At 42.0% G+C, this 27,290-nt stretch overlaps 1 protein-coding gene across 6 annotated transcripts in view; it reads right to left on the minus strand.

The window, feature by feature from the left end:
* NOSTRIN (nitric oxide synthase trafficking) overlaps positions 1 to 27,290 on the minus strand; it is a 65,630-nt gene that overhangs the window by 31,733 nt on the left and 6,607 nt on the right. For 4 of the 6 annotated variants that reach the window (XM_068967820.1, XM_068967824.1, XM_068967819.1 and 1 more), the window contains 4 exons: positions 21,693 to 21,778; positions 4,576 to 4,659; positions 1,106 to 1,168; positions 823 to 904 (listed from right to left, as the gene is read on the minus strand). In XM_068967820.1, the coding sequence (XP_068823921.1) occupies positions 823 to 904; positions 1,106 to 1,168; positions 4,576 to 4,659; positions 21,693 to 21,778 (315 nt within the window). The remainder of the gene's footprint in view (positions 1 to 822; positions 905 to 1,105; positions 1,169 to 4,575; positions 4,660 to 21,692; positions 21,779 to 27,290) is intronic. The other 2 variants (XM_068967823.1, XM_068967825.1) reach the window with 2 other exon arrangements.

The raw sequence follows: 27,290 nt of genomic DNA on the forward strand, positions 1-27,290 counted from the left end.
TGAACTTCTCACCTTACCAGTCAGTGACACCATCTCTATTAGAGCTAAGCAGTGTTTATTAGATACCCCTTTATGTTGCCTGGAAATATATTTTGAAGTACTTACTGATTATATGATGCACAAATAAAAGGAAAAGGAGCGCAAATGAAACTGTTCTGGAAGGAAAGGTACATAGGCCATACAGATGACCAGGGGCCCTGAAGTATTATTTATTTTTCTTTAATTTTAAGGCTATTTGATACCTATAGCAATACCTATTATTGCTTTAACCTAATCTCAAACTGAAAAGTATAAAAAAGCATTTCCTCTTAAAATTGTGTTTATAATTCTATTTACTAAAGGAATACTTATTTATTGAAAAGCAATATAAATACCAAAAAACACAAAAAAATTAAATAAAAATAGCCTCTAATTCCACTATCTAGAGATAATCATTCTGGGAAGGTGCATCTAGGTTTTTTTTCTATGCATATATACACACATTTATTTTACAAAATTGAAGTTACATTGTTAGATTTGCTCATTTTGTTTTTTAATTTAGCACTACATCCCCATACCGTTAAATTATTCTATAAGATTTTTAATGGTTACATTCCATTGCTTGAATTTATCCTAATTTATTTTTGGAAGATGAAAATGTTTCCATTTTTTCACAACTGTAAACAAGGCTTCAACAAACATCCTCATACATAAATCTTTGGATTTGTGTTTATTTTTATGATAAAATTCCTAAAACTTAGTATCACTTTTCGATTACCTAGCTCTTGAGCCAAAGACAGAAATCTTGCTTTAACAGGGAAGAAAAGAAATATTTTGACTCACTGATTTTCTCTTTTTTTCATGTGCACTCAGGACTTGATGAGCTGGTTTTATTGCTTCCAACTCAATTGCTTTGCCAAGTTTTCTGGAAATAGAACATAAAAGACACACAAGCCTACTATTAGGATTTATATCTACCTTCCAAATTGTTTTCTGAGGAAATAAAATAGTGTGTTACAGCATATCTACTCTGTGCCAGTTTGCACGGGAGTATTTGTAGTATACCCACTTTAAATATTTATGACTCCCTTTGGGGTTGGAGCAAGGCTGGGCTGTGAGTACTCACTGATGCAGGTCCCCTGCAGACTTCATGCCCTCCGAGACCCAGGCCCAGGCACTGGCAAGACAGCTGGAGAGAAAAACAAGGGAGGACAAGTGTGGGTGTCATTTTCCCAGGAGTCCCAGAAATAAAGCATTCCATCTGATTCCTGCATTTGGCAATTGTACTCATATCCCCAGTCCTGTTTCAATTTCTCCATGGGATTAAAGCCAACATATTTATTTGCAGTGTAATCGTTACATGATCTGCTTTTTTTTCCCCAGTCATTTTCATTCCGATTTCCATTTCATGTCTGTAAAGTATCAGGGAAACAAAGTAAGCAAGGATGAGGAGGCATTTAGAACAGGTGGGAGAGAGCATGCCAGAGGTAGAAGACCCTTAAAGACAATCTTTTCAGGCTCTTCATTTTACAGATGAACCAACAGAGGCTCAGAGAAGTTGAGTGATGGATGACTTCAGAGCCCTGCTCATTCCCTGTGTGCGCAGATTCCCTGCTGGCCTTTAGGAACACAGCTCAGATACTCCACAGTATTGTGAACAGTATCTCAATTTAACAAAAGGGTTGCTCTGCCCTGACCCAAGTAGCACAAAGAGAGAATCAAGAAACATGATGCTATTTTTCTCCTACATATAGTTGGCCGTCAAATAGCAAGCCCATTGTATCAATAAACCGAAGGGATAGACCCAGTGTAGACTTTGATGGAAAGGAGAGGACAGATCGGTGCCCTTACTGAGAGCAAGATGACACAGAGATTTTGCCTCCAAATGACTTGGGCTTGACACGCCGAGGGGGTTTGTCAGGCTGTGCCTGGCAGCCGCAGAATGGGAGGACTAGATCAAAGGATGTCAGATTTTCTGTGCATCCAAAGCCAGGCACAAAACCAGGCATAAGAGAGGACCTACTGTATGATCCCAATTATAGGAAAGTCCAGAAAAGACAAAATAATCTAGATCGAAAAAAAGCAGATCAATGTTACCTTGGGACTGTGTTGGGGAAAGGACTATAAACAGGTACGAGGCATCTTTTGGTGTGATGAAAATAGGTATATTTTTATTTTGGTGGCGGCTGCATGGTGTATACTTATAACAAAATCGATCAAAATATATACTTAAAATGTGTGCTGATTATTGCATGTAAATTAAATCTCTAGAATTTTTTTTTTTTTTTGTCTGTTTGTTTGTTTTGCAAGAAATCCAAGTACACTTTCAGGAAGAGAATCTGACTTTTGCCCCTAGGAGGCGCAGGGCAGCAGAGCAGGAACATGAAGGCACTGACCTCAGAGGGTCTGTGTCTGAATCTACAAGCTCCCCTTTGTGTCCTGCTCGACCTTGGAAGAATCAGTTTCTCTGACCCTCACTTAATTGGTCTTTGAGAATAGAAATAATTTGGGTTATTATACAAGTACCTCACAGAAATTATATGAGGTAGGTTTTATTTCCATCTTAAATACACTATGCACTGAGAGGGAAGATAGGGACTTTTCAGGTGGCACAGTGGTAAAGAATCCACTTGCCAATGCAAGAGACTCAGATTCAATCTCTGGGTGGGGAATATCCCCTGGAGGAGGAAATGGCAACCCACTCTAGTGTTCTTGCCTGGGAAATCCCATGGACAGAGGGGCCTGGCAGGCTACAGTCCATAGGGTTGCAAAGAGTCAGACACAACTTAGGGACTAAGCATGAGATTCCTAATCCACCCAGCTGGTAAGTGATAGAGCCAGAATTAAAACCTGGGCAATCTGAAAAGGTCTATTTATATTCAACCAGGGTGCTCTACTAGTTTCTTTGCAGGCTGAAACTGTTAGTGACTCAGTCATGTCCAACTCTTTGCGACTCCATGGACTGCAACCCACCAGGCTCCTCTGTCCATGGACTTCTCCAGGCAAGAATACTGGAGTGGGTTGCCATTCCCAACTCCAGGGGATCTTCCTGACCTAGGGAGTGAACCCAGGTCTCCTGCATTACAGGAAGATTCTTTACCATCTGAGCCACCAGGAAAGCCCCAGGCTACTAAAATACTGTCCTAAAAATCAAGCTGAAAGTCAGAGCGATTTCAGAGCCACTATTTGCTGTTATAGGATGATTCCTAAGGAGGAGTAAGAATGCTCCACAAGGCTTCTATTTTTTCTTTCCCTTTCTTTTACCATCAGAAGGGGTCTTTGTAATGACACTGCCATTGGGTGACATCTACAAACAATAGTCAAATCTTTGTAACAAATTATCACTAATGGACTGTTTTATAAGAATACTAATATCTTTCCTCTCTTTCCCAAGAGAAGTAATTGACTTCATTTTCAACTGAATTGAAAAAAACTTGCAAACCAACATTTTTTTCAGCACCTGATCTGTTAATGTCTTTACATATATTATCTCATTTAATATGCACCCAGTACCCACCCTCCCCACACACACAAAGGAGCATACCTTGTTACTCCATATAACAGGAGAGGAAATCAAGGGAGGCCAGGTCATTTGTTGAAAGTCATAAAATTGAGATAAAGCGGGATACACACTTCAGGACTTCAAGACCTTCCAACTTAACAAATCTGCTTCCCAAGTTAGTATCATCACCAAGGCCTTTTCTGAATATGATCTTAGGCCTCACAACAACACAGGATGAATTCAGTTCTGAAATTCATTATCTGTGTCACAAGTTTCTTAAACTCTCCAAGCTTTAAGACCTTGTGTGTAAATAGGGATCATAAAAAGACTTCTCAGAGATTGTTGTGAGGATTAAATGTAGCAAATCTAGAAAAGCATTTAACGCAGTGCCTGGCACACAGTAAGTACCCAAGAACTGGAAACCAGGCTTGATGCTCTGGACCTGCCACCTTTATAAAAGGAAGCTGGAACTGAACATATGTTGAAGGAAGAAACAAACAGAATAGGCTCCATCTTGAAAGCAGGACTCCATCTTGGGCTGGACTGTGGACTTTGAGCTATATGCTCAGTATCTACGGAAAGGACAAACCAACTGGAAAACCAGACCCTCCAGATGGAAGAGCCCCAGGGTTCGTAGATAGACTCTCCATCACCTAAAAGAATATCCTAATTATCTGTGTGACCGAATAGAATCAGAAATTCTATTATGCTTATTGGGGTATGACCACAGGCCTATTGATAATTGTCCATGGTTAGCTACCTTGGCTTAAAGGCATATCACGGGTTTAAGACATACAAATCATGGGTTAACTCTGATTGTATTCTTCTTGTCCTTTGTTCAGACTAGTTTCAGAGAATTTGGGGAGGTGGATTTGAGCAGGTACACTTACGGTATACAAGGTTTTCACAAAAACTGGCTGGGGTTCTTGGCTAAGAGAAGACTCTGCCTTGGGCCCGCCAGAGTAATAAACTGCACTCCACTATCTGCACTGTCCTGAGTGAGTTTGTTTCCCGGAATGCGTGGCTACAACAATGTCACTTTTAAAAAATTATTTTTAAGAGTGATTTTTGCCTTACCTCTTCCATGTACTTACTTTTTCTTTGTGCTCTGTAATGTTTTGCTTAGCTTGGTTGCCAGTTTCTGAAGTCCTTTGGCATAATTAATCTCCAGATTTGCCCTGTTAGCAAAGGCAGAGTTGTTGGATAGGATACAATGACTGGAAATCAAGAAAAACACACATGCATACACAAAGATTTGAAGGACTCAGGCTGATAATGGAATGCGTAAAGAGATGATTTGTCTACTAGAAGGATTCTCCTGTCCTAGGCGTAATCCTTAAAGATATCCAGGAGAGTCCTAAAAAGGGAGAGAAGTTTTCATTTAACCTTCTTGTACAGTAGCATTATGGGTTGGTCTGTGTTCCTGAAAGGTTGTTGCTAAACCATGAAAGACGCCGGGATTCTTGGCCTCCGGAGGAGAAGAATTCAATCCGGGGCCAGAGACAAGGCTTGATCGCTCAGAGCTTTTGTGTAATAAAGTTTTATTAAAGTATAAAAGAGATAGAAAAGGCTTCTGACAAAGACATCAGAAGGGAGCTGAAAGAGTGCCTCCCTGCTAGTCTTTAGCTGAATGTTATATAGCTACTGCTGCTACTGCTGCTGCTAAGTCGCTTCAGTTGTGTCCGACCCTGTGCGACCCCATAGACAGCAGTCCACCAGGCTCCCCCATCCCTGGGATTCTCAAGGCAAGAACACTGGAGTGGGTTGCCATTTCCCTCTCCAATGCATGAAAGTGAAAAGTGAAAGTGAAGTCGCTCAGTTGTGTCTGACTCTTTGCTACCCCATGGACTGTAGTCTACCAGGCTCCTCCGTCCATGGGATTTTTCCAGGCAAGAGTACTGGAGTGGCTTGCCACTGCCTACTAGCAGTCCACTAATTAAAGAAAGGAAATGTCTCAAAACTAAGAGAATGGTACCAGGCCCCCTCACCCACAAGATGCATTTTGAGATAACCTTGGCACCAGGGCCATAAAATGATTGCCAAGAATCTTGAAGAAGGGCAGATTTCCATACAATTATACAGTTTCATTAACCCAGATTAGGAGAGCAATGTATGAGTATAACACACCGGTTTGTCTGAGCCTTTAGGCAGAACTGACTTGAAGACTTGAGTCTGGGGTTGTTAGGACCAAACTGAAGCCAGCACAGGCTCTAAGGGGCAGGCTAGGCCTGAGGTTTAGTCTCTAGGAAAGCTGAGGCACTGAGAACTCCCGCAGGCAGTGTAGCTCGACCAATCAGAAGAAATCCACGTAGCTCCCCCCGCCCACGCCAGACCTAAGCCAATCCGGATAGGGATGCGAGGTTAAAAGTCCTGCGTGCCCATACGGTTTAACCAATCAGCTATGCTGTTACAGGAACAAAGAACTGTCTGTATAAAAGTAGATGTGATTCAGAGCTCGGGGCTCTCGTCAAGACTCCACTGCGCTGGATGAGACTTGAGCCCTAGCTAGCAATAAACCCCTTCATGCTTTTGCATTGCTGTGGACATCTTATTCTCTCAGTTTTGGGAACTCGGACTCTGGGCACAACAGGGTAAATATATAGCGCATTAACAAAGCTTAAGACAAACATTTCCATAAGAAAAATGCATTGGTTGGCTCAAGGTTTAAGAAAAGTTAAGCTCAGGTGGAACCAGGTGTCATAATGGCAACACAGAATTTTAAGAGAAACCTCTTTTTTAATTTGTATAGAGAAGGGGGAAAAAATGCAACCCTAGTTTGTTTCCTCCTGCCGTTAAGAGAGAGAAAAAAATGTCTGACACTTGCAGCCTATCTCCTCCGTTTGGAGACCCCTGGCCTTCCTGCTTGTTACCCTCTCATGCTTAAATCCTAACCCGTTTGTCTGTGAATGTGACCTTATTTGAAAATTGAGTCTTTGCAAATGATCAAGTTCAGATGTAGTCACTGGGATGAGCTAGAACTCAATATGGATATGTCCTAATGAAAGGAAGAAATTTGAGCATAGACGCACACAGACACACACATGGAGAATACTGTGTAAAGATGAAGAGGCAGAGGTCGGGATGATGAATTGCAAGCTAAGGATCCTGAAGGTTAAACGCCAGCGGCTAGGAGAGAGGCATGGAACAGATCCTCCCTCACAGTCCCTGGAAGGAACCAACCTGGCCGACGCATTGATCTCAGACTTCCAGCCTCCAGGACTGTGACACAATAATGTTTCTGTAGTTCAAGCTACAAGAAGTGACAGTAAGATTGGAAGTTTAGTTACCCAGTCTGTGGTGTCTTGCTATGGCAGTCCTTGCAAACTATTCCAACTCCTTTCCTACTTATCCTGAGACATCAGCACCACCAGACTAGCTCTAGACTATGATAGCTGGTAATAAGATAATAATGGAATTAACCAAACAGTAACTTTCTAATTGGGGCTTCCCTGGTGGCTCAGTAATAAAGCATCCGCCTGCTGATGGAGGAGACTCAGGTTCGATCCCTGGGTGGGGAAGATCCCTGGAAGAGGAAATGACAATCCACTCCAGTATTCTTGCCTGGAAAACTCCATGGACATAGGAGCCTGGCAGGCTAGAGTCCATGGTGTTCCAAAAAAGTTGGACATGACTTATCCACTAAACAACAGCATGCTTCCTAATGGGCCAACACGGAATTTAGAAGATGAATTCCCATGAGTTTGTATGCAAGACAAGACCCATTAGGGAATCTGGGCATGCCCCTCAAAAGAAATCTCAGTTCTTTGGGATAGATTGAATCACTCTCATCTTAAACTGATTTTTCTATGTCCCATTCTAGGCCCATCTATAACTAAAATGAAGACACATTTTTATTCATCTCGTCACTTTTCAATGAAAATAATAAAAATGTAAGAAATTAAGTTGAATTTATACTATGTTTTTCATCTTACTATAGACCAAAGAGTCTTTATTACATATTTTTCAGTCTTTTAATTCTACTTTTATTATAAAACATCTTTAAAAATTATTTGACTCCATTTCATTTGGGGAACAATCTCAGGACTCTCCAGTAATTAACTTAATACTTGGATGTTCTCACACAAACTAGACTCAGTGTTATGGACCAAAGAAGGAAAGACAGTTCTCTTTTATAAGAGAAATCCAGACATCATGGGCTATGAACCTGTTGCTAAATTTCTATTCATTTTTCTTCATTAGTACAGCTGTGCACCAAGTTATTTTTACCACTTTTTAAAAGAAAGAAGACTGTTGCAGGATGTATGTTAAGGCCTAGGTGCAGAAAACACCCATTTGGTAGCAGGCCTTGTTCAAGAATAAGAAAAAGTTAAGGCAAATATTTTTAAATAATGAAGATGATAAAGAAATAACTCATAGTGTTATAAAAAGATTTCTCTGCTCTTGGAATAAGTTCTGACTGATGGAGAGAGAGAGTCCTGGTTGGCAGCAAGCTCAAAGAGACCACCACCCTCAATGAACTTGAATGTTCTAGAATCCCAGGAGAGGCTCAGTAAAGTGGCTTTAGGAAACTTTAAAAGGAAGTAATCAGATTTACCTTAAGGGGCTTTATGATAATTAAGATGTGGCAATCACCCAAATAGAGGCTCACAGACGAGAGTGATGTCTATTGACCTGCATCATCTGACCCCTGGTCCTCTTTCTGATTTCTTCTCCCGTCATCCCCTTGTTCACCATACCCTTGTTCAGTAGCCATATGTCATCCTGCCTCAGGGTCTTTGCGCATGCTGTGGCCTCTGCCAGGTAGTTCGTCTGCTACATAACCTCATGGCATTCTCCTTCATGTCAATTTCAACCAGTCTTGTGCAAACATCACTGCCTCAGAGGCCTATTGAAAACAGCACTCTTGTCACTATCCCCTACAGCTTTAATTATGCCCTAGCATTTATCACTATCTTACATCACATAATTTTTTAGTGTGCTTCTTTGAACATCTCTAGTGTGTAAGCTCCATCAGGATCAGGATTTTGTATTACTCATTGCTATATCTCTAGGCTTAGAACAGTGCTTGGTGTGTTATTGGTACTCAGCATGTATTTCTTGAATGAATGAATGGACTTCCTATCAGGTCTTGGTTAGGGTTTTTAACCAGTCTCCACTACAAGTCCGTTCTCATTTCACTACTTTTGAAAACTTTAAACCACTGAATTATTTAAATTCAGTCCCACAAGTTTGAACTGTGCTCAGCTCTGACGTCAGTGTACACAACTCTCTAGCACTTGCAACAGCTAGACACATAAACCCTCTCCTAACCCATCCTAACCAGAGGGATCTTTAGGAGTTTCATTTCTAGCATTCCATTCTTGCTTGGAAGCCACACATAGAACATTAAATGTGATGATGCATTTGTTGTGCTCAGATAGTGATAGGCACCAAATGAGTTCTTAATAAATATTAATTTTTCTAATATTGTTAGGGAAGCACCCTGATTAAAACTGCCCACCCTGGCCAGGCACCATAGTAACCATTTGCATGAGTTGTTTTATTACAGGAGGTTCTGGTAAGGAACATGGAACTAATAAACCTCCACCAACTGGAAGAGTTCGGGAAAGGTCAAAAGGAGACACCACATGTCCGACCACCTCCCAGAATCCTCCTCTCTGGCATCCATCTTGGCTGAACAAGGCATACACCACCAGGAAGATCTCTGAGTCAGAATGATTGGCTAAAGAAAACCCAGAAACTAATCCCATCACCATAAAACCTGAGACTGCAAGCCATGTGACAGAGAAGTTCTCCTGGGTTCCCTTACCCTCCTGCTCTCCACCAGGCGCCCTTTCCCAATAAAATCTCTTGCTTTGTCAGCACATGTGTCTCCTCGGACAATTCATTTCTGAGTGTTAGACAAGAGCCCAGTTTCGGGCCCTGGAAGGGGTCCCCCTCCCTGCAACCATATGATTATGAGTATGTATCCAAAAGAATTTCTAAACATTCAGAACAGCCAAAATATACAGAGACAGAGAGGTGTGGGGGAAAGAAGGCACAATTTTCTCCTCCACAGCTCCAGAACCATTTTGAATGGCTCCCACAGGAAAGGGAATGCTGTCAGGCATAGGCTCATCCTCAGAATTCCGTTTCACTTTTACATAGTTCTTGCAGGTCGTAAAAGATAGCTCAGAGGCTAAACAGAAATAAAAAAGACAATGTCGAGAGTGTGAAGCATGGTGTTCCTTTACATCCTTAACCCTTTCTGATTCGCCTGCAGGGTTGGGGGGAGAGGGGGCGGAATGGGCTTTGGTGGCAAGAAGGGAGAGGGTCCTGCTGACTTTGAACTGATGGGCTCTTCTGTTTTGAGCCCCGTGTCTCTGCTGGCTTTCTCTCATGAACGGTAGGAAACCAGCCTAAAGAGACCCAATTACCACACAGCATCTCTTGCTTTGGAAGGCTTCTCTTTACATACAATTATCTTAGAAATCGACAGGAAGTGGGTTTGTAGTTTTATAGGTTGGTATACAGCTGAAAAATTCTTGTAATCCTGCCGCGAAGTTTGTGTCCAAACAGTGCAGTCTCTCCTGACAAATCTGTGACATGTTGATGAGGCTTTACCTGTGTTTTGTCTACACAGAAACTAGTGACTCCAGCATTTATTATACAACATGACAGGCAACATTCTAAGTGCTTCAGGTATGTTTCCTCATAACCTGCAATCACTCCCATCAGGAAGGCACACTGATTCTACCCATTTCATGGAGGAGAACACTGAGGCACAGAGAGTTTAGTAGGTAACTTGCCCTGCTGAAGGCGACTCATGAAGAAGTGACAGCTGGGATGCAAACCCAGGTAGTCTGGCTCAAGAACCTGCCTGCCCAGCATTCCACTCTCCCACCTCTGAAACTGGAGAATTATGGGGGAGTCAGAGGAAAATGGTTTTTAAAATTGACACCGCTTCTCCCTCTGCCTTTAACTGCGGTGTTCTGATTCACCACAACTCATGAGGCTTAGCAGCTAGAAATGGGATCACAGCAGCCTAGGAGAAGACTGAATGAGCTTCCTGCGGCTTCTTCCAAAAGCATCTGTGCAGTTCGTTGTAAGGCGCTTTCCTGGATGAGGACGGGGAGGTCTTGAAGGTCTAGAAAAGTGGGGAAGGAGGGGTTCTGATATCACATGTCACCAAGGTAGCCCTCTGAGGCCAGACTGAGCTGGACACAGCCTCTCTGAGCAGCACAATTGTACCCTTCATCTCTCTGCCTTCAATACTCTATTGGTAGCCCTACTACATAAATGTATTAGTTTCCTGGATGGCTCAGATGGTAAGGAATCTACCTGCAATGCAGGAGACCCAGGTTCAGTCCCTGGGTTGGGGAGATCTCCTGGGGAAGGAAATGTCAACCTACTTCATTATTCTTGCCTGGAGCATTTCATGAACAGAAGAGCCTGGCGGGCTACAGTCCATGGGGTCCAAAGAATTGAACATGACTTAGCGACTTAAACCACCACAATACATAAATATTATGTATATTTCATATTTAACACCAACATTCAGGACTTCCCTGGTGGCTCAGATGGTAAAGTGTCTGTCTACAATGCGGGAGACCTGGGTTCGATCCCTGAGTCGGGAAGATCCCCTGGAGAAGGAAATGGCAATCCACTCCAGTACTATTGCCTGGAAAATCCTATGGACAGAGGAGCCTGGTAGGCTACAGTTCATGGGGTCACAAAGAGTTGTCAACCAAGTGAAACAGGCTGCAGTCATTTCCTCTTGTATTTTAACACTAATGACCATTTGAGAATCCTCAGCAGATCCCCCTACATGTCAGAAGGTAAGGAAATGAGAAAGTGGGGAGGGTGAACTTGTGTACAGGAGAGGAACATGTTGCTAGGCTCCTTTTCTGGTGAGTTTGCCTACAACTGAAAAACTCTCTGGCCTCTGACCCTAAATGGCTTTATCTTAGCAGAGGTTAATGGGTAAATTCCTCCCCAGAGAAAAATCACTCTAAAAGCCACATTCCAACAGGCAAGTGTGGAGAGAGCTGTCTTTTTTATAGGTTGGAATGCTTGTAAGTTGGAATAAACACTGCCATGTGGCTCATCTGTTCTTAGGGTCCCATGAAGCAGAATATATATCCTTTCCGGATTTCTGCTAAACAGAAATGAATGGACAGAGTCAGAAAGGGACACATTTGCCCAAGGCAGACATGGCAGTGCGCACCCCCAGCCACACTGGTTTCTTCTAAGGCATCTGCTTTAATATGGCTTCTAGCCTGGAAGACAACACATGCGAAGAAAGTCAACAGAGGCAGAGTTAATCTCAAACTGAGACATGGACTTTTCCCTCCTCATTAAAATGATTGGAAACTAGTTTATAAGAACATTGAGCTAATGTTCTAGCCCTACAGCTACTGTATCTAATAGGAGTTGAGATTCTCTCTCCAAGCAATTGTCTTGGCACATGTGAAATTGATGATGTATCTTTTTGGATGGGTAACTCAATCTTAGAATATTCCAGTGAGTCTTAATAATCCCTGACCAGGGAAATGGCATGCACTGACTTTTAATCCAGTTATATTCTAATTTCCTCTCAGCATGTGGAGGTAGGTCAACACAGTTTCATTAGTAATAATGAAGATCAACCAATAAGTTAAAGACTAACATTTGTCTTAGGTTTGAAAATAAATCATATTTAAAAAACCATGAGAGACAGAAAATATGTGGTATCAGATTCAATATTTTAGACAGGGCACAAATTAAACTGTAAGACTATAAGGGACCGGGTAATCAATTACCAAGTACTCTACTCTAAGAAAATTAAGATGATAAAAAAAGATTAAAAATGAAAACTGCAGCTGCTTCTGTGTCTGTGAGGAATTGGTTAAAATTGAACGAAGGCTCTCTCAAGACTGAAAACAGCAGGTGACAAAACCCTCCCTTTATTATGAATTAAGAAGAAATTGTAGTCCTCTGAAACTCTTTGCAATATTACAGCCCCATTCCTGGCCTTCTGCTTTCTATCAGCAACAGCTTCTTGGGGCCTGGTGTGCTGATATTTTCCACACAAGCTTTATCAGTTTGCCATTTGAAAAACAGCAGCAAGCTCACACAGATAGGCTGTATTTAAAAGTTAATAACAATTTGAAAATTGAAAGACATTTTTACACAGGTGCTGCTTTTTGAGCAGTGGGATTCTCTGGCTAGCCCACAATACCCACTTCATCATTACTCATTGCCTTTATTCTGGTTCCTGAGAACTGACTGTGGCTCAGATCATGAACTCCTTATTGCCAAATTCAGACTTAAATTGAAGAAAGTAGGGAAAGCCACTAGACCATTCAGGTATGACCTAAATCAAATCCCTTATGATTATACAGTGCAAGTGAGAAATAAATTTAAGGGACTAGATCTGATAGATAGAGTGCCTGATGAACTATGGACTGAGGATCCTGACATTGTACAGGAGACAGGGATCAAGACCATCCCCATGGAAAAGAAATGCAAGAAAGCAAAATGGCTATTTGAGGAGGCCTTACAAATAGCTCTGAAAAGAAGAGAAGAGAAAAGCCAAGGAGAAAAGGAAAGATATAAGCATCTGAATGCAGAGTTCCAAAGAATAGCAAGAAGAGATACGAAAGCCTTCCTCAGCGATCAATGCAAAGAAATAGAGGAAAACAACAGAATGGGAAAGACTAGAGATCTCTTTAAGAAAATTAGAGATACCAAGGGAACATTTCATGCAAAGATGGGCTCGATAAAGGACAGAAATGGTATGGACCTAACAGAAGCAGAAGATACTAAGAAGAGGTGGCAAGAATACACAGAAGAACTGTACAAAAAAGATCTTCACAACCAAGATAATCACGATGGTGTGATCACTCACCTAGAGCCAGACATCCTGGAATGTGAAGTCAAGTGGGCCTTGGAAAGCATCACTATAAACAAAGCTAGTGGAGGTGATGGAATTCCAGTTGAGCTATTTCAAATCCTGAAAGATGATGCTGTGAAAGTGCTGCACTCGATATGCCAGCAAATCTGGAAAACTCAGCAGTGGCCACAGGACTGAAAAAGGTCAGTTTTCATTCCAATCCCAAAGAAAGTCAATGACAAAGAATGCTCAAACTACCACACAATTGCACTCATCTCACACGCTAGGAAAGTAATGCTCAAAATTCTCCAAGCCAGGCTTCAGCAATACGTGAACCGTGAACTTCCTGATGTTCAAGCTGATTTTAGAAAAGGCAGAGGAACCAGAGATCAAATTGCCAACATCCACTGGATCATGGAAAAAGCAAGAGAGTTCCAGAAAAACATCTACTTCTGCTTTCTTGACTATGCCAAAGCCTTTGACTGTGTGGATCACAATAAACTGTGGAAAATTCTGAAAGAGATGGGAATACCAGACCACCTGACCTGCCTCTTGAGAAACCTATATGCAGGTCAGGAAGCAACAGTTAGAACTGGACATGGAACAACAGACTGGTTCCAAATAGGAAAAGGAGTACGTCAAGGCTGTATATTGTCACCCTGCTTATTTAACTTCTATGCAGAGTACATCATGAGAAAAGCTGGGCTGGAAGAAGCACAAGCTGGAATCAAGATTGCCAGGAGAAAAATCAATAACCTCAGATATGCAGATGACACCACCCTTATGGCAGAAAGTGAAGAGGAACTAAAAAGCCTCTTGATGAAAGTGAAAGTGGAAAGTGAAAAAGTTGGCTTGAAGCTCAACATTCAGAAAATGAAGATCATGACATCTGGTCCCATCACTTCATGGGAAATAGATGGGGAAACAGTGGAAACAGTGTCAGACTTTATTTTTTGGGTCTCCAAAATCACTGCAGATGGTGATTGCAGCCATGAAATTAAAAAACGTTTACTCCTTGGAAGAAAGGTTATGACCAACCTAGATAGCATATTCAAAAGCAGAGACATTACTTTGCCGACTAAGGTCCATCTAGTCAAGGCTATGGTTTTTCCAGTGGTCATGTGTGGATGAGATAGTTGGACTGTGAAGAAGGCTGAGCATTGAAGAATTGATGCTTTTGAACTGTGGTGTTGGAGAAGACTCTTGAGAGTCCCTTGGACTGCAAGGAGATCCAACCAGTCCATTCTAAAGGAGGTCAGCCCTGGGATTTTTTGGAGGGAATGATGCTGAAGCTGAAACTCCAGTACTTTGGCCACCTCATGCGAAGAGTTGACTCATTGGAAAAGACTCTGATGCTGGGAGGGATTGGGGGCAGGAGGAGAAGGGGACAACCGAGGATGAGATGGCTGGATGGCATCACGGACTCGATGGACGTGAGTCTGAGTGAACTCCGGGAGTTGGTGATGGACAAGAAGGCCTGGCGTGCTGCAATTCATGGGGTCGCAAAGAGCTGGACACGACTGAGCGACTGAACTGAATTGAACTGAACTGAACTGAGAACAGTGTATAAAAGGAGAAATAGGAAGATGAGACTTGGAGGTCACGCTGCTTGGGTGCCCAGTCTGGGAGTTTCACTGAGTCTCTGCTTGCTTCTGGCCCAGGGGATGCACAGCAAAGGTTGGTCTAGCACCTTAGATCCTCTGTGTCTGTTAATTCTTGAACTGAGTGAGTTTATATGGGTGGGAGGAGAGAGTGTTTTTATGGGGGAAGTCAGGTGAAATGGACAAGAAAGGCAGTTTTTTAAACTTTTCAACTAGAAAGCAAAATTTTATACAGAATCCCACCATATTATATAGATGTTGTGTTCTGCGGGGGACTGCCCGTGAAGGGTTAAGTCTTGGGAGCTGCTCGGCAGGTATGCAGAGCCTTAGGCATTGTTCCTAAGCTCCCTGTCCCGCCACCCTTAAAGAGTTTTTACAGCCCCTAAGGTCAGGGTGTCTTGCAACATGTCATAGAAGATAGATTACTTAGTATACTCTGTACACAATGGTAAGGGTCTAGTGATTGTATCCTGAGGTTAAAAAATAATCTTGTACATGTCTTCAGTCACGTACATTATCCTATAAATACTATAGCCTAATAAAGAAAGGCATCAGCCAATTGTGGTCTGATCCTCTCAACCCCATCTTTTGTCTCTCTCTTATTTTTCTTAGCGGGGACGCTCCATTCTCTCCCTGTGCAGGTGCAACTCTTGCTTGTGCTGGCCGCGGCAGTGTTCTGAATAAGTGGGAACAGGAGTGAAAAAGGGTTCTGAGTCCTGCCCTTTAATTTCTTCCTACCTGCTAAAGTGACCCCTGAGAGCTTCCCACAGACCTCTGTGCTACCAGGTACAAAAGCCACTGGGCTTGATGACCACAGGTGTCCCTTACCATAGAAAACCCTAATACATTGTGAAGGGAACTGGATCACTCCCATAGCTATGCCCCAAACTGCCTGCCCACTTGGAAGATGCCCTCACGCCATGCCTGGGTAGATCTGAGTAGAAATTACAATACGCCACCTTTTCCATATCCCCATCTGTAAGTTAGGTGTGGATGAGAGTATTCACATACTGCACTGGATTGTGAGACTTTATCTAAGAGAAACCAAAGATAAGATGCATTTAACGCACTTCCTGGTCTCTTCTATGATTTTATTATTCTCTTCTACCTTTTGTTCAAAATACTCTATGTAAGTACATTTCTTTGACACACTCATTTATTATTCCTTGTAAAGAGCTTAACTTAAACTTCTAAAAAGTTGTGAGTGCCTGAAGGCACAGAATCACTCACGAGAATACATTTATTCCCTCAGTGAGCATCCAATGAATCCCTACTCTGTGCAAGTCATGCGGGATACAAAGACCCTTAAGGAGTTCAGCATCCAGGAGTGGAGACAGATAAGTGAGCAGAAAGGCGGTGCTGCCATAGCAGAGATAAATACTAGTGGAGTCTTGACTTGAAAGCCAACCACGGTGGGATGACTGAGTTCTGAAGAATGCATTGGGTGGAAGCTGGCACTGAAGGTAGAAGTGTCTCCTGGGCAGAGGATACAGCATGTACAACTGCCAGGACCCATGATGGCAGGTAGGAGGGGTGAGGGGGTGATTGCAAGTGGTTCTACAAGCAGCGACCGTAAGTAAGATGGAGAGATGTGATCTGAGAGATGTGATCTTTAAGCTGATCTTAAAGTTCCTTCTATGAAATACTACAAAGGCTGAATTTTATCCTAAAGGTCATGGAAACCTCTGAAGGGTCTTAAAGAGGGTCCTGACCACAAAGTGAAAGATGTCTTAGATGCTCCCTAGTTGAGGCAGCTTGCTTGGGTGAGAAAAATTAGATCCTCTGAAGGGACACAGCTCTGCGCCGAGGTACATGAAGGTTGAGAGTGAATTAGATTTCTACTTTCACAATGCCCCTCAGCCAGGTGCCTTCATGAAGTGTACAAACTGCCCAGCGGCAGGGCAGTACCCCAGGCAGAGGACAGGTTAAGAGTGTTCTGCCTGAACAATGGCAGAGGCCATGAAATGAAAACACTGCTAGCGGAGGAGAGGTGTTTGGAAGAGAGAAATATAAGGACTTGGTCATGAGTTGAGACAGAAGAGGAGCTTCCCTGGTGGCTCACACAGTAAAGAATCTGCCTGAAATGCAGAATACCTGGGTTCGATCCTTGGGTCAGGAAGATCCTGAAGAATCAAAGCTACTCCATTTTGTAAGGTTCCGGGAAAAGAGCCTTTGGAAATCCCCTGACCTCACCCCACCACCTGCGAACCAATCAGAATCCTTGGCCAGCCCGGGAAATTTGAGTCAAGCCCGGGAAAGGAGAACCAATCAGAACTCAACACCTAACCCTTCACCAGAAGGTGACCAATCAGACCTGGAGACTCCCGTTTTTTGAATTTTTCACATGATAATACCCTATATAAGCAATGTAACCCAGAGCTCAGGGCTCCTCCCTATAGCTGCTGCGTCGGTATCGGTGGGAGCCCCAGCTCGAGCTTGGTAATAAAAACTCTCTTGCTTTTGCATCGGATATCGGCTCCCTGGTGGTCATTGGGAGATTTCGCGACTTGGGCATAACAATCCCCAGAGAAGGGAAAGGCTACCCACCCCAGTATTCTTGCCTGGAGAAGTCCATGGACAGAGAGTCTGGTGGGCTACAGTCCAAGGGATCGCAGAGTCGGACGCAACTGAGCAGCCACTGACCACCTCACTGAGACAGAAGAAGGGGTCATGGGTGGCTCCCCCGTATTGGGCTTGCCTGGGTGGGCAGAGGTCCTGGTAATCATGGTTAAAAATCCAGAAGGAGTGAGTACCAGCTTTGGGGAAAAGCTGATCAACTCTATTTGGATAAGCTTCCATTGTGGTTTCATGGAGCTTTCAGCTGGAACTATCCAATAGACTGTTGGATATATGGTTTGAAGTACAGGTTAAGATGTATTGCCTAGTACATATGGAGGCTACCAATATGCAGAAAAGGGCTGAAGTTGTGGGAACTAAGATCACGCAAGCTATGGGTAGACTGGAAAAGGTAAGGATTTATTAAAGATTTCATTTTAATCACTTATCTTTTATTGACAGCCTCTGCAATGCGTTATAGATGAAACAATGACCAACTACACTTGCTTCTTTGTTGTCTTCTTTTCTTTTTAATTAAAAAACATTTTTTTATGTCCAGAGTTGTGGTACTTGCTGTTTGAAAACCTGATCTTAAGCTTTCATAGAGGAAAAAAATAATTGATTTTTCCCATCAAAGCCTGTTTACACTTTAGCTATGTGGGGCAGGGAACCAAATGTTCAAACAGTTTCTAGAAATGTGCTTTTGTCTTTTTGGATCGAATCTGTGATTGTTTTGAAGTGAATGTGATGGCTTTGGCATTAGGCATTTTAGGAGCTGCTGTGTGTTTCTGGCTAAATCTGAGTTGCTACTACAAAAAAAGGAAACTGAAGCAGCTAATTAGATAAAAGAAGCTAAGCACAGCCATGAATTACAGAATTTCCAGGCAAAATGGTGTTTCAATTCCAACACACTTTTCTATCACCACCAATTAGAACAAATGCAAGAAGGCAGCTGAGCTTGGGAATAGAACATTATCTGGCCTTGAAGCTTGATTGGGATGCAGTCCCTTGTAGCCAGGAGCTAATACAGATGTATTAGCAGAACCACATTCCAATGGATTCTTAAGCAAGGTCTCTGCAATTGTTAATATCCAAGGATAGTAAAGGCCCTGTTTAACAATACAGGTGTAATAATAAGAAAATAAACCTTAAACTAGCTTTCATTTTTTTATTAATTCAATCTCTAAATATTTACTGAATGCATTTTATGTGGCAGATATTAAGCACCATATGCCCTCTCACTAAATCTTTCATATGTTGGCTGCTGGATTTGTCTTCATGAATTTCTATGTCATGATTTTCTGTGCCTCGGTAGAAATGCCTGCTGTACATATTCTAAGGGTGCACCTTTATTTGTCTGATGGTGTTTCCTGCTACTTGTCTATACTCTTAAGTAATACGATGTTCTCAGTCACTCAGTGATGTCCAACTCCATGGACTATAGCTCACCAGGCTCCTCTGTTCATGGGATTCTCCAGTTAAGAATACTGAAGTGGGTTGCCATTCCTTTCTCCAGGGGATCTATCCCACTTAGGGACTGAACTCCGGTCTCCTGCATTGGAGGTGGATTCTTTACTGTCAAGTCATTAGGAAAGCCCAAGTAATATGATAGCTTCTTTGCAAGAGTATTGGCTTTCTAGGCATTTTCCTGATACCAAGGAAAGGTATCACTGATTCATATGTAATAAGCATATCTTATTTTCCATTTAAAAGGAAAATAAGCCAAGTGCTCATGTCTGGATAACTGGTGGGAAACAGCTTTTTATCTTTTGTGTGTCTGGGAAACTAACTACTGCTAACTAACTACAGAATGGGGACAGTGAAGGCAAGTGTAATACCAGCTATGTTGGTTGCGACCACTCCTCCTTTTGATATGGTACTTATGTTCTCAAACACTTCTTTGGAAGAGATAGGAACCTCAGACTCACTCCCAGTGGGAAAGAAATGACCCAGTCATGGAGGGAGGTAGCATCTGTATTTGCCAGCTGACATGTAGGGAATTTGTTGGGAAAAAAATACAATATACCACATATTCATAGATTAGTAGGGACTTTGTGTCCATTAGAAAACAATTGTTTGGAAACACCTACTCTTTTAGCATGGATGACATCCTTTAGGTTAACTACATGATCCAAGAGCTGAGAAAAGGAAGGAGAGCTTCAAGCCCAAGTGTGAGGTGGCATTGCCAAATGTACATTTATCAGGAATAAATATAAAGCAACTCACACAAGGTATCTTGGTTAAGGGGAAATGATTTAATTGTGAAAGATGAGCTTTCCCATTGTTCAGGAAAGCATTCATTGCATACATGACCTAATAGCCAGCATAATTCTTTGGGTCTAGGTAAACCAGTAGATCCCCTCTTTGTATTTATGCTATGCAAATTTTACCCCAGAGATGTGCACATAATTTTGCTAGATTTTCAAATTCTGTATTCTGCTCTGTGAAGAGATAAAACCGTGAAGGGAGATATCTTTAGCTACCCAAGTGTCTCTCCTTCGCTGGAACCCATTTGCCATTCTGGAACGTGTGGGAAAGTTTACACATGACTAGGTCTAGGGCAGATGGAAGCCTGAGGAAGCAACTTCAAGAGAGACACAGGTAAGAAAGGAAGGTTTTGACTGTATGCAAAGTAGGTGTGTCTGTGGCAAGGCAGAGATGTAGAGTTACATATACAAGGGAGAAAGAACAGGGCCATTTTGGAGAAATAATTCTCTTAAACTTACTCAGTTATTTGTTGAGTTTGTTTATCAGGCATTATCCATCATTGACCTTCTAGCTTTATAGCTCTCTACCAGGCACTAGTTTTGGACCTGTAGATGCCAAATAATCAAGGCTCAGCTTACTGTAACCCAGGTCACTTGTACGGTTACTCTATGTACAGATTCTTCTTGATCTGCAGGAGGGAGCTGTTTTCTAATTTAGGTAATAGGTTGAACTTGTATAATAGTTAACTGGTCTTATTTTACATAGTTTCCTTTGAGATGGATAAAAAAATATTTTTCTTATAGAAAAAAAAAATTCCCTCCAAGATTGGTCCTCTCTCTTCTTTTCATAGAATTAAAGCAATTTGGCTATTAAGAGAGAAATAACTTGTTTAAACTTGTTTTCTTTTTGACTCCATTTGACAAACCTGGTTCAGTTCAGTTCAGTTCAGCCACTCAGTCGTGTCCGACTCTTTGTGACCCCATGAACTGCAGCATGCCAGGCCTCCTTGTCCATCACCAACTGCCGGAATCTACCCAAACCCATGTCCATTGAGTTGGTGATGCCATCCAACCATCTCATCCTCTGTCGTTCCCTTCTCTTCCTGCCCTCAATCTTTCCCAGCATCAGGGTCTTTTCAAACCTGGATACTTCTTTATAAAAGCATGTTTGAACTCTCCTGTATCTTTCCTTGGCCTCGTTCACTGGTCCTGATAAAGAACATAGCTTTATCAGGATGTTCTCCCTTGCTCTTGACCTACTAACACCGGATGCAATTAACTCAGGCATCTTTGCTCTTACAAAGGCACATGTACAGTATTTTAAACCTGAAATGGATTCCCTTGAAAGTATAACCAATCTCTTTTGAAGGTCTCTTTGGAATTGTTTATTACAGAACTGTCTACACATAGAAAAACGGCCTAAGCACCCTGTAGGCCCAGTTCAATCCTCGGGGACTCTAATTTTAAGCAGGAATTTTTGTAATTTCTTGACTGAGTTAAGTGTGTTCATTTCAGCACAGTGAAGAGCTTTATACATGATCATATCTAGTATTAAGAGAAGATGATACTTCTGTGTATGGTGACTCTTTATTCATCCATGTCCCCACTCAAAAGACACTTACTGAAGAAGTCAAAAGGCCAGACTCTGAGAGCTCAGCATACAAAGATGAGTAAGACACAGCCGCTGCCCTTGCCAGGGAGATAGAAAAGCAGACGAATAATTGCCATCAGTGTGAAGAGCACAGTAATGGGAGTACATGTCAGGCACAATGTGGGCCCCAGGAGAGGGTGATAATCAGAGGGACTTGACTGAGCTTTCCCAAGCAGAATTACTTCCTGTTGTTTCCTGATTTTTATGGTACCCCAGTGATAAATGTGCAATAGCGAAGAATCACTCTTCAAACCGATTTCTCAAGTACTAAAATATAACACTGCATTCTGGAAAGCAGGACAGCTTGTAATCACTCCTCCAGTCATGTCCCTGGGTGCAACTAAAGAGGAAGCACTGCTCCGTGCAAACATGCATTTTGTACCTTTGCTGAAGAATGGATGTGATCTGCTTGCAGAAATCTTCTCCATTTTGAGAAAACTCCTTCAGGTTCTTGTATACTTTACTATACTGAAACAGAAAAGATGTACAGAAGGGTTAGGAGCACTCCCAAAGACTGAACTCCTGTAAATTCAGAATGCTGCTGTGAGGAGGGCTGTCATCGTAAATGATCCTGCAGCTACAGAATGCCCACTTTGATGAGTTCTTAAAAATAAAGAGGAAGTCTCTTCTGTCTGGATGTGAAAGACCCTGGAGAACTTTTCAAAAATAGAGCTGGTCTATCTGTTTCTTCCTAGGCCAAATGCAAACTCTTCATCGGTGGGTGAAGTTGGATTCCTGTCACACCTCTTAGTCCCAGGAAAGCTAAAAATACATCCTGAAATACATTGCAGATTCATGTTATGTCACCCCCACAAATTCCAATATAATATTTCTGGACCTCATGACAAACCCTGAACCATTAAAGTGAGTCTTTCTTGACTGTGATAGAAAATGTAAGTGAATAATTTGTTAATAAAATTTCTCCTAGTCCCCTCTATATCTCATTGAACTTCAGTAATAAGAATGTTATAATAATGAGTTGAACCTTTTGGTTGAACCAAACCTTTATATATTTATAAATAAGCCTTTATTAGTGTATCTATTTATGAATTTAATTGTAGACAAAAATATTCCAATCGAAAGATTTTTGTCATGTGGCTCAAAACCCCACAATGTTCTTCTGAACATTGTATTGCTGAGGATAGACATAGATGACGATTGCCCAGAGGGAGAGGGTGTCAGTTGATTCTGCTGCTTTCCTGACAACAAAGTGGGTGAGAGAGATGATTAAGTCTCAAACACACCATCTCAGTGTTTCCATCTGGGAAATGGGATGGCCCATTTCATTTTTCAAAATGAGATTGCACCCAGGAGGATGCAAATTCTGTGTAGACTGAGTGTCATGCAGTGACTCTTTGCTCATGCAATGAACCAGCCCCTTCCTAACCTCAGATGTCGTGGGCACGCTGCTGGTCATCCTGCTGAGAAGGAGAAAGGGCAGCAAACTCAGACTTCCTGAGAACCTCCTATGGGGCAACCATGTTTCCATACAGGAATCTTCAGGGCAAGACAACTTCTCAGCTGTCACCTAGCACCTGGAGTAAGGGGCTGGTGGACTGGCAAATAGGACATAGGTCACAGAGGAAGAAAAACCTAGAGAAAGGACAGAAACAGGCACCTATCTTCAGGGGTGGAGCCAACCAACACCTAGGATGTAGTTACATGCTGCTGCTGCTGCTAAGTCACTTCAGTCGTGTCTAACTCTGTGTGACCACATAGACGGCAGCCCACCAGGCTCCCCTGTCCCTGGGATTCTCCAGGCAGAAGTACTGGAGTGGGGTGCCATTTCATTCTCCAATGCATGAAAGTGAAAAGTGAAAGTGAAGTCGCTCAGTCGTGTCTGACTCTCAGCAACCCCATGGACTGCAGCCTACCAGGCTCCTCCGTCCATGGGATTTTCCAGGCAGGAGTACTGGAGTGGGGTGCCATTGCACATAGTCTTATAGATACCAAATCCTTTGATCTTTATGCAGCAGTTTAACTTTCCCCTGAATTTAACAAAGAAAGCCACCACAGGATCTGGTAGATGCACAATAGGAGAAAACAGCTTCACTGAAACCACCCAGAACACAAGGACTGGGGTCAGAGTGTAAAGGTCTTTAGAAGGACATTGTTGACTCCTAAAGCAAGGTTTGCAAAATCACGGGTTTACAGCACCGTCAGACACTTGGATAAGGGAGGAGCAGGCTGGGGACAGTGAGCTGGAGGGACAGTGAGCTGGAGGGACAGCTGCCACAACAACTCTGGACCACAAACCAGCTTTCTTGTTCAAAAAAGCTGAAATAAGGATTGGGATCTGAAATATATATATATATATTGCAGCAAACGAGTCACAAAATTTTAAACTATCTTCCAAGCAAGCAAAACACACTTGGGTGTAGCTTTCATTATGAAGAAATGACTCTCTCAAATGAACTTACTTACGAAACAGAAAGAGACTCACAGACTTAGAAAATAAATTTATGGTTGCTTGGGGGAGAGGGTAGTTAGGGAGTTTGGGAAGGTCATTGCTGTATTCAAAATGGATAACCAACAAGGACCTATTGCATAGCACATGGAACTCTACTCAATGTTATATGCCAGCCTGGATGGGAGAGGGTTTGGGGTTTCGGATGCATGTATACGTATGGCTGAGTCCCCTTGTTGTTCACCTGAAACTACAACAACATTAATAGGCTATACGTGCTCAGCTGTGTCCAACTCTTTGCAACTGTATGGACTGTAGCCCTCCGGGCTCCTCTGTCCATGGGGCTTTCCAGGCAAGAAGACTGGAGTTTATAGCCATTCCCTTCTCCAGGGGTTCTTCCTGACCCAGGGATTGAACCCATATTTCCTGTGTCTCCTGTATTGGCAGGTGGATTCTTTAACACTGAGCCACCTGTGAAGCCGATTGGTTATACCTCAATACAAAATAAAGTTTAAAGTTTACAAAGGAAAAAAGAAATGCTTCTCCTCTGAGGCATGAGAGTTAAACCACAGTGTGGCAACCAAGATTTCTCATTTTTATTTTCATAAACGTAAATTGTTATCTGTGAATGACATGATACTCTCAGGCCTCTTCTTCCCCTTACAAGTACGATGGGAGAGTTTGGTAAGCATTTTCAAGTTGCTTAGCTTTTTTGTTTATTTCTTAGTTACCTAAACATTTTCACTAAATTCTCCCTTAAGGCTTTTATTTCCTTCCCATAACACTGAATAACATCAATAAAACACAACTAGGTATCATGAAAAGCCAATAGAGAAATGTTAAGCAGGCAAATGCCCTTGGAATAAAGTCATTTCTCAGCCTCTCTCACCCTTAGGTGTAGCCATGCAATTAAATGCTTCCCAAAGAGAGATGGGTGAAAGTTCATTTGGATTTCAGTGAAAATTCCTTCCTCCTCTTTCCTGAATCTGGGAATTAAAATGACAGCTGTGCCATAAGGTTATCTTGAGGGTGGATGCCACATGCTAAGATTTTAGGTCAGAAAGAGAGAGAGCCTGGATCCTGAGGGCCTCTACCTGAGCCCTAACTCTCTACTTAGGGACATATTTTATGTATGGGAGGACTATAACGATAGGCTTTCTTTTTTAAAGCCACTCTTATTTTGCATGTCTAAAATATATAGCTAAACATCGTTCTAAATTGGAGTTTTATCTTTTTAACATCTACAAGTGATTTATTTATTTTTTGTTTGTTTTATTTTTACAATGTTGTGTTGGTTTCTGCCATACAACAATGTGAACTAGCCATAATTATACATATATCTCCTCCCTCTCTCGCCTCCTCCAATCCCATCCCTCCAGGTCATCATGGAGCACCAGACTTTTTGTTTTAAATTATGAAACATTATTATGTTTCAGAAATAATAATAATACATACACTAATTATGATATCCCTTTATATTCTTGCTACCTAAGTTATAGAGATAACATCACTTTTCTTCTCTTTTTTCAACATTGCAATATTATATTTTCTTTCTTTCTTTCTTATTTTTGACCAAGCCAAGCTGCTTGTGGGATCTCAGTTCCCTGACCAGAGCTTGAACCCAGGCTACACAATGAAAGCCTGGAATCCTAACTACTAGGCCACCAGAGAACTCTGTTTCTGCTCTTCTTAAGCAACATTTTCTTTCCCTTTCATAATTTCTTTGACTATTCTTGTGCAATTATTCTTCCCTATGAACATTTATCTAATTACAATTTTTAAAAATCCCCACTGAGATCTTAATTGGAATTGCATTACATCTATATATCTCAATTTGAGGAAATTAACTTTTTTATGGTATTTAGACTTCCCATCCAAGGGCACAGTAAGTCTTTTCATTAGTTCAAATCTTATTTCATGTTCAATAAAATTTTATGATTTTTTATAGGTCCTGTAGCATTCTTGTTTATTTAGAAATATCTCACAGTATTACACAGTATTAAGCAGTGTCCTTTGAAATAACATCCTGTTTCTCTCTCTAGCTTACACCAAAGCAGAAATAAAGACTCAACAAAAACATCAGGGGGCCATGTGCAGGGGAGAAATATTTGGATGCCTGCTTGCAAAGTGAGCTTTTCTGCTCTTAAACACAATACGGTCTAATACTTTGGCCATCTGATGCAAAAAGCTGAGTCAAGACCCTAATGCTGGGAAAGATTGAAGGCAAAAAGAGAAGCGAGTGGCAGAAGATGAGATGGTTGGATAGCATCCCTGACTCAATGGACATGAATTTGAGCAAACGCCAGGAGATAGTGGAGAACAGGGATGCCTGGTGTGCTGCAGCCAAGCGGGTAGCAAAGAGTTGGACGTGGCTTAGTGACTGAACAATAATAAGGAGGAGACAAAGCAGAGGGCCAGATGGCAGGATTTGGAGCCTTCAGAGCAGAAGCGAGGAGAAGAAACTCCCACCTGGATAACCAGGAGTGGAGGGAAGGGTCTCTGTGATGAGCTGTCTGAGGGCACAGACTCCTGCAGCCCACCATCACCAGAAGAGACGATTTGCAACCAAAGTCCTGGGGAAAGAATCGGGTGCCTCAGACACCATGTGTGAGGATGGGGCTAGTAGGAGAAACCTTGTCTCTAACAGAAGTGGGACAGAACCAGTTGAGAATTTTTCCCTGTCCTGGGGCTACTGCATTTCCCAAACTTATCAAGGCATCAAAACTCTCCAAGACACATTAAAAAAATACAATCTCCAGAGAACAGCATTGAAATATGTACATTACGTTAACATGTACATTATGTAAAATAGATGATCAGTGCAAGTTTGATTCATGAAACAGGGCCCCCAAAAGCCTGTGCTCAGGGACAACCCAGAGAGAGGGTGGGGAGGAAGTGGGGGAGGGGGGTTTAGGATGGGGGGGACACATGTATACCTGTGACCAATTCATGTTGATGTATGGCAAAAACCATCACAATATTGTAAAGTGATTATTCTCCAATTAAAATAAATTAATTTTTAAAAATACTATCTCCAGAAGACTAGTTCTAGAAAGTCAGACAGCCCTGAAAATTTATAAACCAATGATTCAAAACTCAACTGCTTTTAGTGTAGAGTGGGTGAGCTATGGAAGTATGGAGACCACCTGTCTTTCTCAAAGGTATTCATAGTTATCTATTTTAAATAAGAGTCTGCTCAAATCAAATCATATCTTATGGCTTCAACTGCCCCTAGGAGTCCCGGTTTTAGATTTTGAAAGATTTCCTGTCATTTAATAGACTAGTACGTCCTTTTTTCACATCATGGTATCTGTAGAAAGTGATATCTGTCTTGGAACAATGTAATAAATGGAGAAAGTTGTTCAAGGCAGAGGCAACTGGCCACTGAGCTCAGCCCCCCAGCTATACCCTACCTGTAACCCCCCCCCAAACCGGTGTGCAGATACACACAAGTTGGAAAATTCTTCAATACATTACATTGTTGTTAACTCAATGATCAAATAAAAATGGGATGTTCTGCTTATTACAGCAATGGGGAGAATCTTTAACTCTACATACAATGTACTGGACACT

Source organism: Capricornis sumatraensis, chromosome 3 (genome assembly GCF_032405125.1).
Source record: "Capricornis sumatraensis isolate serow.1 chromosome 3, serow.2, whole genome shotgun sequence".
Taxonomy (NCBI): Eukaryota; Metazoa; Chordata; class Mammalia; order Artiodactyla; family Bovidae; genus Capricornis; species Capricornis sumatraensis.